The sequence below is a fragment of the Chrysemys picta genome, chromosome 4 (genome assembly GCF_011386835.1).
Source record: "Chrysemys picta bellii isolate R12L10 chromosome 4, ASM1138683v2, whole genome shotgun sequence".
Taxonomy (NCBI): domain Eukaryota; kingdom Metazoa; phylum Chordata; order Testudines; family Emydidae; genus Chrysemys; species Chrysemys picta.
Genome location: NC_088794.1, coordinates 28,918,327 through 28,932,184, shown reverse-complemented (window position 1 = coordinate 28,932,184; position 13,858 = coordinate 28,918,327). Strand labels below are relative to the sequence as shown.

The 13,858-nt window shown below is 44.7% G+C and overlaps 2 protein-coding genes across 5 annotated transcripts in view; one reads left to right on the top strand and one right to left on the bottom strand.

The window, feature by feature from the left end:
* The window catches only part of LOC101941460 (NACHT, LRR and PYD domains-containing protein 3-like), a 235,641-nt gene that overhangs the window by 24,341 nt on the left and 197,442 nt on the right, over positions 1-13,858 (bottom strand). The gene's annotated exons all lie outside the window — the stretch shown is intronic.
* On the top strand, positions 356-6,727 carry LOC135982952 (uncharacterized). Its single transcript, XM_065591883.1, has 4 exons — positions 356-600; positions 730-795; positions 1,281-1,400; positions 1,527-6,727. The coding sequence occupies exon 4, from the start codon at positions 2,132-2,134 to the stop codon at positions 6,146-6,148; it is 4,017 nt and encodes a 1,338-aa protein (XP_065447955.1). The 5' UTR covers positions 356-600; positions 730-795; positions 1,281-1,400; positions 1,527-2,131; the 3' UTR covers positions 6,149-6,727.

Below are 13,858 nucleotides of genomic sequence, written 5' to 3'. Positions count from 1 at the left end.
AAAAAAAACCAAGGCTAGTTCAGACATGTGTCTGAGTACAATAGAGTTAATATGGAGATATACTTATCTCATAGAACAGCCTTTACTAGCAGGGCCAAATATTGATTTGGCCCCAGAGCCCTAAGTGGCCCTCTTAAGGCTTGAACTCACAACCCTGGGCTTAGCAGGCCAATGCTTAAACCACTGAGCTATCCTTAGGCTGTTAAACTGAATGGGTTTTAACCATACACACATACACCCACCCAGACAAACTGGTTTCACTATTCCAGATTACAAAAATGCTATGGGAATGCTATGGGAATGCTATGGGAGGGGTCATTAAATTAACCTGTTAGCAAACTATGTTGAATTTTTGCTTAACAATGGGCTAAGAGGGTATAAAAACCTCAGGTATGCAGCAGTTTGTCCTTTTTCAACTTGGATAGCTGCTGGACTGCAAAAAGAGGTAAGACTTGCTGTCTTTAACTTTAAAACTATATATTATATAAGGCCACTTTTTGCCCATGCTGTTTTAGTAAATAATGGTGCCTATGTTTATTGCAGTGTGATCTGTTAGCATGGAACCAGTAACTTTAAACTGCATTTTACCACCAGGCCAAGGTAAAAAAAAAAAAAAAAACATTTTAACTATAGTTGTGCTTAATACTGTTAAATTAACAAAAGTATTACACAGGCTGCATAGGGATTTGGTGGTAATACTAACATTTTTGCTTGTTTTTGAACCTGAAGGCTTAAGCACACATGAGGGGGAACAGAACAACCATGTGCCTGCAACACTTTATCCCATAGTGAAAGGTAACTTTTTTTTTGCAACAGGCTTTTAAATGCATGTGGGGTTTTTGAAAAGTGTATGGCTGCAAACTTGGTTTGGTGTGTTTTATAAAGCTGCTGGTGTGTGTGCAAGGCAGAGGTTTTTTAAAGTACTTGGCACAGGGATTTTTACTGTGTATAATGTGATGGGTTTAAGGCACTGTGGGGGTGGATGCTACTAACTAAACCAAAGGCACATGGCTGGGGTTAGAACAAACCATGTGGCTTTTAAACTAACAAGGTTTTTTTTTTTTTTTTGCAAAATGGTTTTTAAAAGCCGTTTTGGTTTTTATTTTGCAAAATGAGATGTATTTAAAAAACCTGTTTGTTGTACAGCCTGCAATAGATTATTTTGTTGTAAAGCTATGACTTTTTAAATAGAAAAACAACCTAATGAAGTAAGTGTAATGTATGTTTACAAGACGGTTTTATGTGTTTTATAATAATGTTGTTGTTTGCTCGCTCCACAGTACAGTCAAAACATGAGAGATCCTTAGACCAGAGGGAAAACAAGCTGAAAAGAAAAAGGAAAGAGACCGCTGAAAAGGAAAATTCACCAGCATCAGTGACGGATGGATGGATGAAGCCCTGTAAATGTATTTTGCTTATTGGTTTTGGCTGTTTTATGAGGTTTTGTATTTTAAGTAAATACATAGGTGTGGGTGAGAGGTGCTAAAGTTCAGTTTTTGTAAAATGTTGTTTTTCCCCTGTCATAGGCCTGGGCAACTTTTCTGACAATGCTGTAGTCAGAGATACAAGGACATCTCCTCCAGAACTGCCAACGAACCAGAAATCTGCTTTGAGACCTTTAACAACGCAAAACAGCGCAAGAGCGCAGGTGAAACATCCGGGCGATCCAAACCTCATATACGTCAAACCCAAGGACAAAACAAAAGACTCTGGTAAAAAACAACCACGCCACCACAACTCCAGTTCCTCAGTGGCCAGCACCACACCAAGCCCTGAGGAAACTGTGAGCGAAAACACACACATTCACAAACCCAGAGCACGCACTCTAGGGGTTGTGAATAAAAAACCAAAAACTGACAAACCATTCTCCCAGAACCATAAGCTTGGCCCAGCTCCCCCATATTTTAGTAGTTGGGAAGGGCTTGAGGCTTTCCTCAAAAAAGTGGTGGAGGATATATCCTCAGGTAGGCTAAAAGAACGGGATTCTAGAAAGAAATGGGAAAAATATAATGCTTGGTTCAGAGCCATGCTGAAAAACATAAGGGCTGAAAAGGGTGGCTCTGAGCAGGCATGACTAGTCGCAAAAAGGGGCCTGGGTAAAAGGGACACCCTCCAGGGTACACATCAGTTTATGTGTAAACAAAAGGGGGGACAGCGTTTGGGGGATAAACAGATGGCTGCCAAAAAGTTCCAGGCCCGGGTTGTTGTAAAAATTTTAAAAAGGGCTAAAGAGGTAATGAGGAAAAAAAAACAAAAACAAAAAGAGATGCCCCCTACTGGAGGCTCTCAAACTGGCTTGTCTGAAAATGGGGAGGTGGAATTAGACTCTGGTTTAGCAAATTCCCCAGAGGGCTCTTTAGATGGGGCCCGTTCTACTCCCAATGACTTTCATGGAGGCGCCTCAGAGTTTGACTCTCAAATAGCATCTGATGTAGAAGATGCCGCTAATGATCCCGTAGAGGAACCCCCAAGTAACCCCGAAAATGCCGAGGTGTATATGGAGAGAGTGAGAAGTTGGCAACGTGAAGTATCCAGATTTGGGGGGACGGTGTATTGTGAGGAATTTCGTTCTGTTAATCTTGAGCAAATAAATTCAGCTCAGCAGGTTGTTGAAGCCATACACCGGGGGATACAGTTAGTGCTCGATGACATTAACGGTAGGGTAGGCCCTGATGATTATGTTCAGTTACGTTTAGAGAGCCGTAATTTAACTAATTCTTTGTTTTCGGTCAAAAGAACTAGAAATGAGCTGTCTGCTGAGGATTTTTTAAATCAGACCTCAAAACTGCTACAGAGCAATAGAGAGTTGCATCTCGATGGGACGTTGCGCCTTGTTGTGACAGTTGTAAAAAACAGGGGTGGGGGCGCTCGTAGAGTTTTAAATACTATCCTTAATAGTCAAATTATTCATAAAAAGAGACAGTGTTTAGTAGACCTGACTTACACCGGTACCAATTTGTGTTTTGCGGGTGGGCTCTTGGCCGTCATGTCCGATCGTAAACCTACGGACGCGGAATTGTTAGCGGAGGCAAGAAAGTTACATGAGAAACTGGGGTGGTCAGATCAAAAAAAGGTTATGCTCAACGACGTAGCAAAGTTTGAACAGCATTTAGGAGTTAACATACAGGTGGTGTTGTATACGGCGAAAGGCGGCTGGGGGTTTTTTAAAACGGGGGGCACAGTGTGGCCCAAGACTTATTTTATCCTGTTGCACGATGAGCATTACTATGGGGTTTTGGATGTAAAAAAGTTGTTCGGAGCGAAAAATTATTGTGAGTTTTGCCACATGGTGTACAGCCACGACCACTCTTGCAGGTATCATTGCCGCCTCTGCTTAAGCGTAACGTGCTCAGACAGCGTGGGCGAGCAGCAGCGGTGTCCTAGCTGTAGACTGTATTGCCGGTCCAAAGAGTGTTTAGACAGACATATCGACTGTGCATCAAAAAACCAAGTTGAATGCCTATCTAAAACTTTGTGTGAGAAGTGTCAGTCTTACGTGGACAAGCGGCATAGGTGTAAAGGGAGACGTTGTAAGCAGTGTCAGGAGTTGATCGTTGGTGATGTAGACGGCCACCTCTGTTTTATGGACAGCCTTAGAAAGCCTAAATCTTCAGAAAAGTATATTTTTTATGATTTTGAATGCACGCAGGAGACCGGGGTGCACACTCCCAATTACATTTTTGCTATGTCCCTAAAGCCAGAAAAATCCTGGGAATTTAAGGGTGATGAGTGTCTTTCTGTGTTTGTGAAGACCTTTATTGGCAAAGCGTTTCGGGACTACACGTTCCTAGCACACAATTCTAAAGGTTATGATGCATACTTTATTGTTAAACAGTTACTCAAGGAAAAGATGGGCCTAGAACTGATCACTCAGGGTAGTAAACTAATGTGCGTGGAAGTTAAGGCCCTGGGCATTCGTTTTATAGACTCTTTAAACTTCTTGCCCATGAAGCTTAGCAAGCTACCGCAGGCGATGGGGTTTGAAGGGTGCAAAGGGTATTTTCCACACTTTTTTAACACGTTAGAAAATCAAAATTACGTGGGGCCTATGCCCGGTATGGAGCACTATGGTGTAGAAAGCATGATGCCCAGAGAAAAAGCAGAGTTTCTCGACTGGTATCGGGACCACAGCTCTGAGGTGTTTGACTTGCAAAAAGAGCTCGCGTATTACTGTCAGCAGGATGTAAAAATTTTGAGACAGGCCTGTATCCTATACAGAAAAGAGATTATGAAAATGACGGAAAAGGGAGATGTAGTAGAGAAAGAACCTGGTAAATTCGCTGAGATAAAACTGTGTATAGATCCATTCCGGTACATAACACTGGCATCTGTCTGCATGGCTATGTACAGGTTTATGTTTTTGGAGCCTAACACGGTAGCTCTTCTCCCTCCAGACAACTATCACAGGCAGAAAAAGAGATATTCAACCCCATCTATTCAGTGGCTGTTGTATATCTCTCACAAAGAAAATATACAAATACGGCACGATTTACAGGGTGGGGAACTACAGGTAGGCCCCTACTTTTTAGACGGCTATGCCAATGTTGATGGGGTACACACAGCCTTTGAGTTTAACGGTTGTTTTTTCCATGGCTGTGTCACCTGTTATTGTGAAAAAGCACAAAATCCTATGACGGGGACATCTTTTGGGTTTCTTTATTACAAGACGCAGCTCAAGACCGACTATTTGAAACGCCTTGGTTTTGTAGTGAGGACTCTTTGGGAGCATGAGTGGGAGGTGATGAAAGAAACAGACAGGGAGCTTGCAGACTTTTTAAACCGAACCCGGTTACCCCAGCCTCTCGTGCCTAGGGATGCTCTTTTTGGGGGGAGGACAAATGCTATCCGCCTATATTACAAGCCTAACCCCGGGGAAGAAATTCACTATTATGATTTTACCAGCCTGTACCCTTTTGTAAACAAAACCAAAGAATACCCTATCGGACACCCCGATATAGTCTATGACAAATTTGGGCCCCTTGCAAATTATTTTGGAATTGCAAAAGTTAAAGTGTACCCCCCACGAGGCCTCTTTTTCCCATTGTTACCCGTCAGAGTGGGTGGCAAGCTTATGTTCCCGCTATGCCGAACCTGTGCGGAAACCGAGCAGCGGGAGACATGCACCCATACTGACGAGGAGCGGGCCATCCTGGGGACTTGGTGCACGGTGGAATTGAACGCGGCCATAGCAAAGGGGTACACGGTGGCTAAGATCTATGAAATCTGGCATTTTAATGAAAAATCTGATAAACTCTTTTCAGAGTACATAAAATTACACCTCCGTCAGAAACAAGAGGCTTCAGGGTATCCCAGTTGGTGCACAGACGAGGAAAAACAAAATAAGTACGTTAGCGATTTCTACCAGAAAGAAGGCGTGCATTTACGCCAACACGAGATCAGATCAAACCCTGCTAAACGCCAAATCGCTAAACTGTTTTTAAATTCTCTGTGGGGTAAATTCGGCCAAAGATCCAACCTACCCAACACCAGCATCGTGAGAGACCCTGACGAACTTTTGCAGTACCTGTTCTCCCCCAATTATGAGGTTTCATCCTGCGAGTTTATCGATGATGAAACAGCGTGCGTGTCGTGGAAGCACGCAAAAGAACGGTACTCTGTCTCTGGCAATACCAATGTTTTCATAGCCTGTTTCACCACTGCTTATGCCCGCTTAGAATTATACAGTTTCCTAGACGGTTTGCAAGAGCGGTGCCTGTACCACGACACTGACTCAGTGATCTTTGTGAAAAGGGAGGGTGACTGGAATCCCCCTCTGGGGGATTATTTAGGGGACCTTACGAGCGAAATTCCGCCAGATCAACACATCACCGAGTTTGTGTCGGCAGGTCCAAAAACCTATGGGTATAAGCTATCGGGTGGAAAGGCCTGTATGAAAGTCAAAGGTATTACCCTAAACGTAGCAAACTGCGAAAAAATCAACTTCGACAGTTTGAAAGACCTAGTCTTGGACTATTGCACGGGTCTGCAAGAAAACACCTCAAAAAAGATAGAGGTGCAGCAGCCCTCTATCGTAAGAAACAAAAAACAGTGGCAAATAGAAACAAAAACCCTTAAAAAGACACAAAAAGTGGTTTACAACAAAAGGGTCCTAGGAGAAGATTTTAAAACCCTGCCGTACGGCTTTTGAGAAAAAATGGATACGAGGTGGAAACACCCCTTTTCTGCAATTCTCGCGGGGCCTAGCAACTGCGGAAAAAGTTACTTTATAAAAAACGTGTTGGATAATGCCAAACACACACTCTCTGTTATGCCTGAGAATATCGTGTGGTGTTACAGTTGTTGGCAACCTCTGTATAAAGAACTGCTTTGTAAATATCCCTTTATTAATTTTGTGGAGGGCCTGCCTGAGGCTTTTGACGATGACAGTTTGTTTCCTACTAATAAAGTAAATATGATTATCATAGACGATCTGATGAACTCGGCTTGTGAAAGTGATGAAATCGAAAAAGCTTTTACCAAGTACGTGCATCACAGAAACCTGAGCATTATGTATATAGTTCAAAACTTATTTTGTCAGGGAAAAAAAAGTCGCACAATTAACCTAAACACAAAGTACATGGTTCTGTTCAAAAACCCAAGGGATAAATTACAAATCGCTACGCTCGCTCGGCAAATGCAAAACCCCTCCTAATTGGTAGAGGGCAGTGGGAGGAGTTCTTAGAGGGGTCACACGACCCACTTCCGGACGGGTCACCCCGCCCCGGAAGTCCCCCTGATTGGTCAAAATCTCCTCTCGGGGCGGTCCTATCGGGACAAAACCCCTCCTGATTGGTAGAGGTTGGTGGGAGGAGTTCTTAGAGGGGTCACACGACCCGCTTCCGGACGGGTCACCCCGCCCCGGAAGTCCCCCTAATTGGTCAAAATCTCCTCTCGGGGCGGTCCTATCGTGACAAAACCCCTCCTGATTGGTAGAGGGTGGTGGGAGGAGTTCTTAGAGGGGTCACATGACACACCTAGCTTCCGGCCAGGTGGCACCTTGACCCCGGAAGTAATACCCCCGTGGGGTGGGACTTCCGGTGACAGATGGGAGGGGCCAAGGGGTCAAGGGACGGGGTTAGGGTTTGATTGATGGTAGGGCCCTTATACTACTCCCAAGAGGTGCTCTGATTATTAAGTAGCTCTGCCTTAAAAACCTTAACCATTGAACAGAGAGACGATATCCATTTTAAAAAAAGCACATTTATGAAACGGAGAAACACAAGAATGAGCACAGCTCTCTGCACGAGACAGCCTGGTTGTGCAGTTAAAGCCCTGGATCAGAACTCGGGAGATCTGTGTTCAGTTACTGGCTCTACCATACACTACCTGTGCATCCCTTTTCATCTGAAAAATGGGAAGTGTAATATTTCCTTCCCCTTCCTTTTGTCTGTCCTGGAATGAGACGGTCACACAGCATAAAGGGCTGTCTCCTCTTTCAGGGATCTCAGCCCAACATCAAACTCCCAAGGAGAAACCTGCCTCCAGAATAGACTGTAGTCAGAGCACAAGGCAGACAGCAAACTCTCTGGCTGCTTGCACAGCTCCCTCCTTCCCAAAACTGCATCTCCACCAAATCTTGTGAAACCCAATAAAACTAACACAACACATGTCGCCCAAAGAATAAAACCTTGCTTATGTTTTAAAAAAGAACTTGGAAGACTATAACAGAACCGCCTGGTGATCACAGGCCCAGATCGCGGCTGGGGCACTTAAGCAATACTGTAATACACTAATAATTAAATGACAAAAATCTTGTTTAATTCACAGTTAAGGTTGCCTGGTGATAGCTCATGCCCTTCTCAAACTTCAGAAAACCAAGAAATACAGAGTGAAGGTGAACACCCAAAAACCTTAACTCTGCCCACTGGAGCTGTCAATAGCCACTTGGAATTAAGTGCATGCCCTCTAGATGCATTCAGTGTGTTAGGAGTAACTGTACTGAATGGGGGAGGAATAATCTGAAGCAGCTTGGAAGAGCTGCGATTGTGATATGAGGAAATCTAGGGATTAATCTGAGGAGCAGAATAGAGCTGTGACTGTGACATGACAAGATTTGGGTATGAGTCTCCTCTGTCTGTATTCTCAAAAGAAAGAGGAGCATGTGAACCATGAGGTTCCAGTCGGCATCAAATAGAATTGTGGAGGTTGTGTCAGTAGCAGGACAGTGGGGTACTATGATAATTGTCAGCAGTGAGGTGGGATATGAGAGCAGTCTGTGGATTTAATGATGGGTAGGGGAGAGTATAGGTTGAGGTGGTAACCTGTATGCAAGTGCGAAGGGAATGTAAAAGGGTATGAAGTGACTGTTAAATTTTACAGATGTGACATTCTCTCAGGGGAGTAGGCTCAGTGTTCGAGTGAGGGCAAGTACAGGTAGCACCTGTCCATCACAATGAAAATGCAGAGTGCAAGTGTGAGTGTTTTGAGTATTCTGAGACATCACTCAGAGAGAGCAGAATTAAGATTGTGTGGGTGTTTAGCTTAATTTAATTTTTTCCCAGATATTTACAGTTCATTCTCAGAGTTCTACCCAGGGTGGGTTTCACATCTCAAAGTTGAAGATTCAGAGGGGGTAGTAAGTGGCCCATTCATCTCAATTAGATGTTCTCAGCTGACCCCAACCCTAGCCCTAAGAGAATACCCCATGGAGATGAAGACAGCCTGAAAAAATATCTCTGAGACATGTGAACTGTTCCATTCTTTTCTGTGGGTGTTCCCTTCCCCCCTCAGTGCTGGAGAGTTTCTGATGTGTGTCAAACATACCTGTCTCAGGCATGTGTTCTTGGTGCATGCTCTGAGCATGCCTGTTCTAAGCTAGAGGGCAGGGCTTCCTGAGATCCTGGCTCACATGAGGAGTAGGGAAACAGGCTCAGACACCCCCATCAAGCAGACTCCCTGGCTCACTTGATGGGGGAAGGGATGAGAGTCAGACTCCCATAAATGGGCAGGTGCTCCCAGAGCCAAGCACCCAGGGGGAGGCGGGAGACAGGGAACTGGGCTCAGACACCCGCAAAAGGGCAGTGACTTCTAAATTACGTGGAGGAGTTAGGGAGACAACAAGGAGTCTGGTGGCACCTTAAAGACTAACAGATTTATTTGGGCATAAGCTTTCGTGAGTAAAAACCTCACTTCTTCGGATGCATAGAGTGAAAGTTACAGATGCAGGTATTATATATATATGAGTATATAATGCCTGCATCTGTAACTTTCACTCTATGCATCCGAAGAAGTGAGGTTTTTACTCACGAAAGCTTATGCCCAAATAAATCTGTTAGTCTTTAAGGTGCCACCAGACTCCTTGTTGTTTTTGTAGATACAGACTAACACGGCTACCCCCTTATACTTGACACCGAGTTAGGGAGAGGGACTCAGACACCCCAGAAAGGCAACCCCCCTCCAGAACCTGGCTTACATGATGGGGGGTCACACCCCATAGATGATTGGGGACCCCCTAGAGCCTCTCACTCACACAGGAGCAGGGAGAAGAGTTCAGACACCACCAGAGGGTTAAGGGACACCCAGATCCCCAGTCACATAAAGAATAGTTAAAGGGGCTCAGATGCCCCTGGAAAAGCAAGCCCCCCAGAACCTGGCTCACATGAGGGAAGCAGGGAAGGGGGAGGCCATGCCCCGTAGATTGATTGGGGGAAGCCCAGATTGTGGAACATGTAAACCCTTCTCCCTGTGTCCCTAGACCCCCATTACCTGAGCCTTAAGCCCTCATCCCACCTACTCTTTCACCCCAATCAACCTCTCATCCCAGCGAGCATTTGCTTGTGTAGTGACAAGTATCAGGGTGTAGCCATGTTAGTCTGTATCCACAAAAACAACAGGGAGTCCAGTGGCACATTAAAGACTAACAGATTTATTTGGGTATAAGCTTTTGTTAGTAAAAAACCCCACTTCTTTGGATTCATGGAGTGAAAATTACAGATACAGGCATAAATATACTGGCACATGAACATAAGGGAGTTACCTTACAAGTGTTGAAAAAGTGTTGAAAAGACTAATTTAGTCAGGGTGGATGTAGTCCACTCCCAATAGCTGATGAGGCAGTGTCAATACCAAGAGAGGGAAAACTGCTTTTGTAGTAAGCTAACCACTCCCAATCCATATTCAACCCCAAATTAATGGTGTTAACTTTGCAAATGAATTGCAGCTCTGCAGTTTCCCTTTGAAGTCTGTTTTTGAAGGTTTTTTGTTGAAGGATGGCTACTTTTAAATCTGTTATTGAATGTCCAGGGAGATTGAAGTGAAGTGTTCTCCTACTGGCTTTTGTATGTTACCATTCCTGATGTCTGATTTGTGTCCAGTTATTTTATGTAGAGACTGATTGATGCAACTCACCTTACAAGCAACCTCTTGTTCTGCTCAATGATCAGATAGAGCCAGGGAGTCGGATAGAGGTCTGCTTCATTCAGTGTCTGAATTCTAACTGATCAGCATTGCTTAACATGAGCTTCTGCACAACATAACAGCCAGTTCCTATGGACTCACCACCCGGTATCATCTGTAGGCCTTGCTGGAGGCCTAGGCATAGCTAAAAATATGAACCAAAGTAAGACTGTGGACCAAAGAAGGCTATGGCAAAATAGTAACGCTAGCTATCAGATAACCAAGTAAGCCCATTCCTGACCTTCAAAGATGGTACAGGAACCCAGAGATCCCTTATGAGATAAGGAGAGAATGACAGGAGAATGGATGAGAATGTTTTGTCCGAGCTATCAGGTACAAGGATGGTAACTAACAACATCTGGGGTGTAATAGGTAACTTGTTTACATCAATGTATAAAAGGCGAAGTCTTAAGAGGGGCACCTTTGTATTGGCCTAGGGGACAACATTATGCTGATTGAGCTGGTACCTTGTCACGGGCATACATGTGTCAGTGTACCTGTAACCTCTGAGCCTGGGCTCTGATACCGTGCCTTGTTGACAATGTACCTGACCAAGCCTACGCCAGCGAACCAAACCCGTGGCCTTGCTTTATGATTAACATTGAAATCTGCTGGACCAGCAAGCTACAAGCTATGCTGGTACAGTTACCACTGGAGCTCCACAAACAGCCTAGGAGCAGCACAGACCCACAGCAGCACAGAACATCATCCTCTGGTCTCCCATTTCTCGCACCCTGATTAGGAAACTATTGAATAACTGCATCCAGCTTCACCTGTCCATTGCATTATCCATGGACCCAGAACAGAGATGGCTCTGATGAGGCCGATAATGCTTTGTTCCCAGCTCTCACATACTTGGTCCTTGGCTCTGTGAACCTCAGTGTCCCAGAGGAGCCCAGCAATCTCAGCAGTTCACAGATCAATATTTGGTTCATCACGTTACTGGGGTCAGATTCATATGTTTATTCTTATTTGTATTACAGTAGTAGAACCCATCTTTATCCTTATTGCTGTGTTCCTCCGCTGGAGCACAGCATTGTATAACTGAAGCGTTTTCTTGCTGTCAGCATCAAACTTTTCAGAGACCTGGTTTCCAGAGCCTTCCTTTCACCAGGAGCCTTCCTGACGCACAACAGGGCAGCAGTGTTCATTTTTACCGGAATGGTAGCCTGGTTCTCTTTCTGTAACTGGTGAGGTGGTTTTACGAGACTATGTGTTGAGCCCTGCACTCAGCTCTCCCCACTTTATCCAGGCTTGGGACAGACAGATACAGGCACAAGATGCAGCAATGTATTAGTAACACAAACACCAGTCTAGCATAGGTAGACAGCAAATGCCAAGAAGACGGAGACTTAGCTAATGAAATTGTGCTACTGAGCAACAGCCCCGAAAAGTTACAAGGTCAGACAACTTGGGAAAAACGGCAGGCCAAACAGGGCTCAGAGTTAATTATGCTAAAATAAACATCCTTGAAACCCAGAGGTCAAGCAGTAACAGCACATTAGAATGCAAAAATATCAGACAAATTGTTCTACTTTCTTATAAGAGCAGCACCATATTGAGAAACACATACCTCAAGAAGGAAGTGACATCAAGTATAGGAAAGGCATTTGCTAAACTCAGCAATGTATGGAAACCAAAGCACCAGAACAAAACTGAGAATCTTCAATTCAAATAATCTCTGTGTTAACATAAGGCAGCTGGAGCGAGAAAGCTAGGAAACTTTACTCAGAAAACTAGATGCCTTTGAAAATAAATGCCTACAAAAGATTCTTGGCATTGGTTGGAAAGACGTCATCAACAAAAAGATCTGAGAAATCACCAACCAGCCAGTCATTTCCAACACAATCTGAGGGCACACTGAACATATTTGGGGCATGTGCTCCAGATGCCAACACAGACTCCCACATAAAGTCATCAAGTGGAAATCAAATTCTGTGAGCAAACAAGGGTGCCCAAGAGAAACCTTGGGCAGAAGCCTTAGGCAGGAAGGGGAGAATAGTCCATCTCAACCCCTTAGGGCAAATGGAAACAGTAGCAAATGACAGAGAAGAATGGAAGAGACTGGTATTACACCCCATGTGCCAATATTGGCATGGGAAGGATGTAATAACATAATTCCAGCAGTGCCTGGGGCTCACCCAAGAACAGGGCCCCATTGTGCTAGGAGCTGTACAGAGTAGTAGCTAGGCTCTCCCCTGAAGGGTTTATGATGTAATTAGACAAGACAGATAAAAGGGAGGGGGTAGGGACATAACACACAAACAGAATGAAGAGTGCAATAGTGACCTTTTGTTTGGCAGAGGGGCATTGCTGGCACATGATGGGGGAAGGTGGGTGAGTCTTTGCATTTGGGTTTTGATTAATACTTTGGGTGGGAGTTGGTAGGTGGGGATTAGCTAAATGGAAGGAAATAGGAAGTGAGAGGGGACAAAGAAGGGAGGGGTGAAGGAAGGAATGATGGGAGCATGGAAAGAGGCTAAGATGCACCGACTGTGAGGGGAGGGGAAAGGACAGGGTTGCAACAAACAGCCAATCAGCACAAGGAAGAGAATGTTAAGAGTGACAACTTGTAGCAGGCAGTCTGATGACATCAGTGTCCATCGGTCTCTGCTGAGGCTGCTTCTCTGTCTGCTCCTACTGGTTAGGAGTCATCTCTAGCCCTGGGCTTCCTTCTGGAGTTTAATGGGGATTTAAGATCATGACATTAAACTGGCAGCAGAAGCTGAGAGCCAATGGAGAGATTGGAGCATTGACTTGATGTGGTCATAGTAGCATAAACCATGGAAGAGGTGGAGAGCTCTCTTCTAGCGACTGGAACATATGCAGTGTTAGACTGAGTGTTAGATGCAATGAATTACAATAATCCAGGCTGGAGATGAGAAGTAGATTGAACTATTTGGCTAAGTCCTTCTCTGGGCGGAAAATGTAAAGTTTCTGAGCAAACCGGTGATTCCTATTAAAACTCTGTCATAGGTCGTACCGCTAGGGCACCCCTGTGGGGTGAGGTTGGGTGCCTCTCTCATCCCTAAGGTCCCTTTCAGGCTGCAGGTGTTGCTATAGTACAGGTTTGGAGTGCAGGGTGCGGTCTCCTGTCAATCATACCTGCATGGCCCCACAATATGCCAACATTTTTATGGCTGACTTAGAACAACGCTTCCTCAGCTCTCGTCCCCTAGTGCCCCTCCTCTACTTGCACTACATTGATGACATCTTCATCATATGGACCCACGGAAAGGAGGTCCTTGAAGAATTCCACCGGGACTTCATCAATTTCCACTCCACCATCAACCTCAGCCTGGACCAGTCCACACAAGAGATCCACTTCCTGGACACTACAGTGCAAATAAGTGATGGTCACATAAACACCACCCTATACCGGAAACCTACCGACCGCTATACGTACTTACATGCCTCCAGCTTCCATCCAAGACGCATCACACGATCCATTGTCTACAGCCAA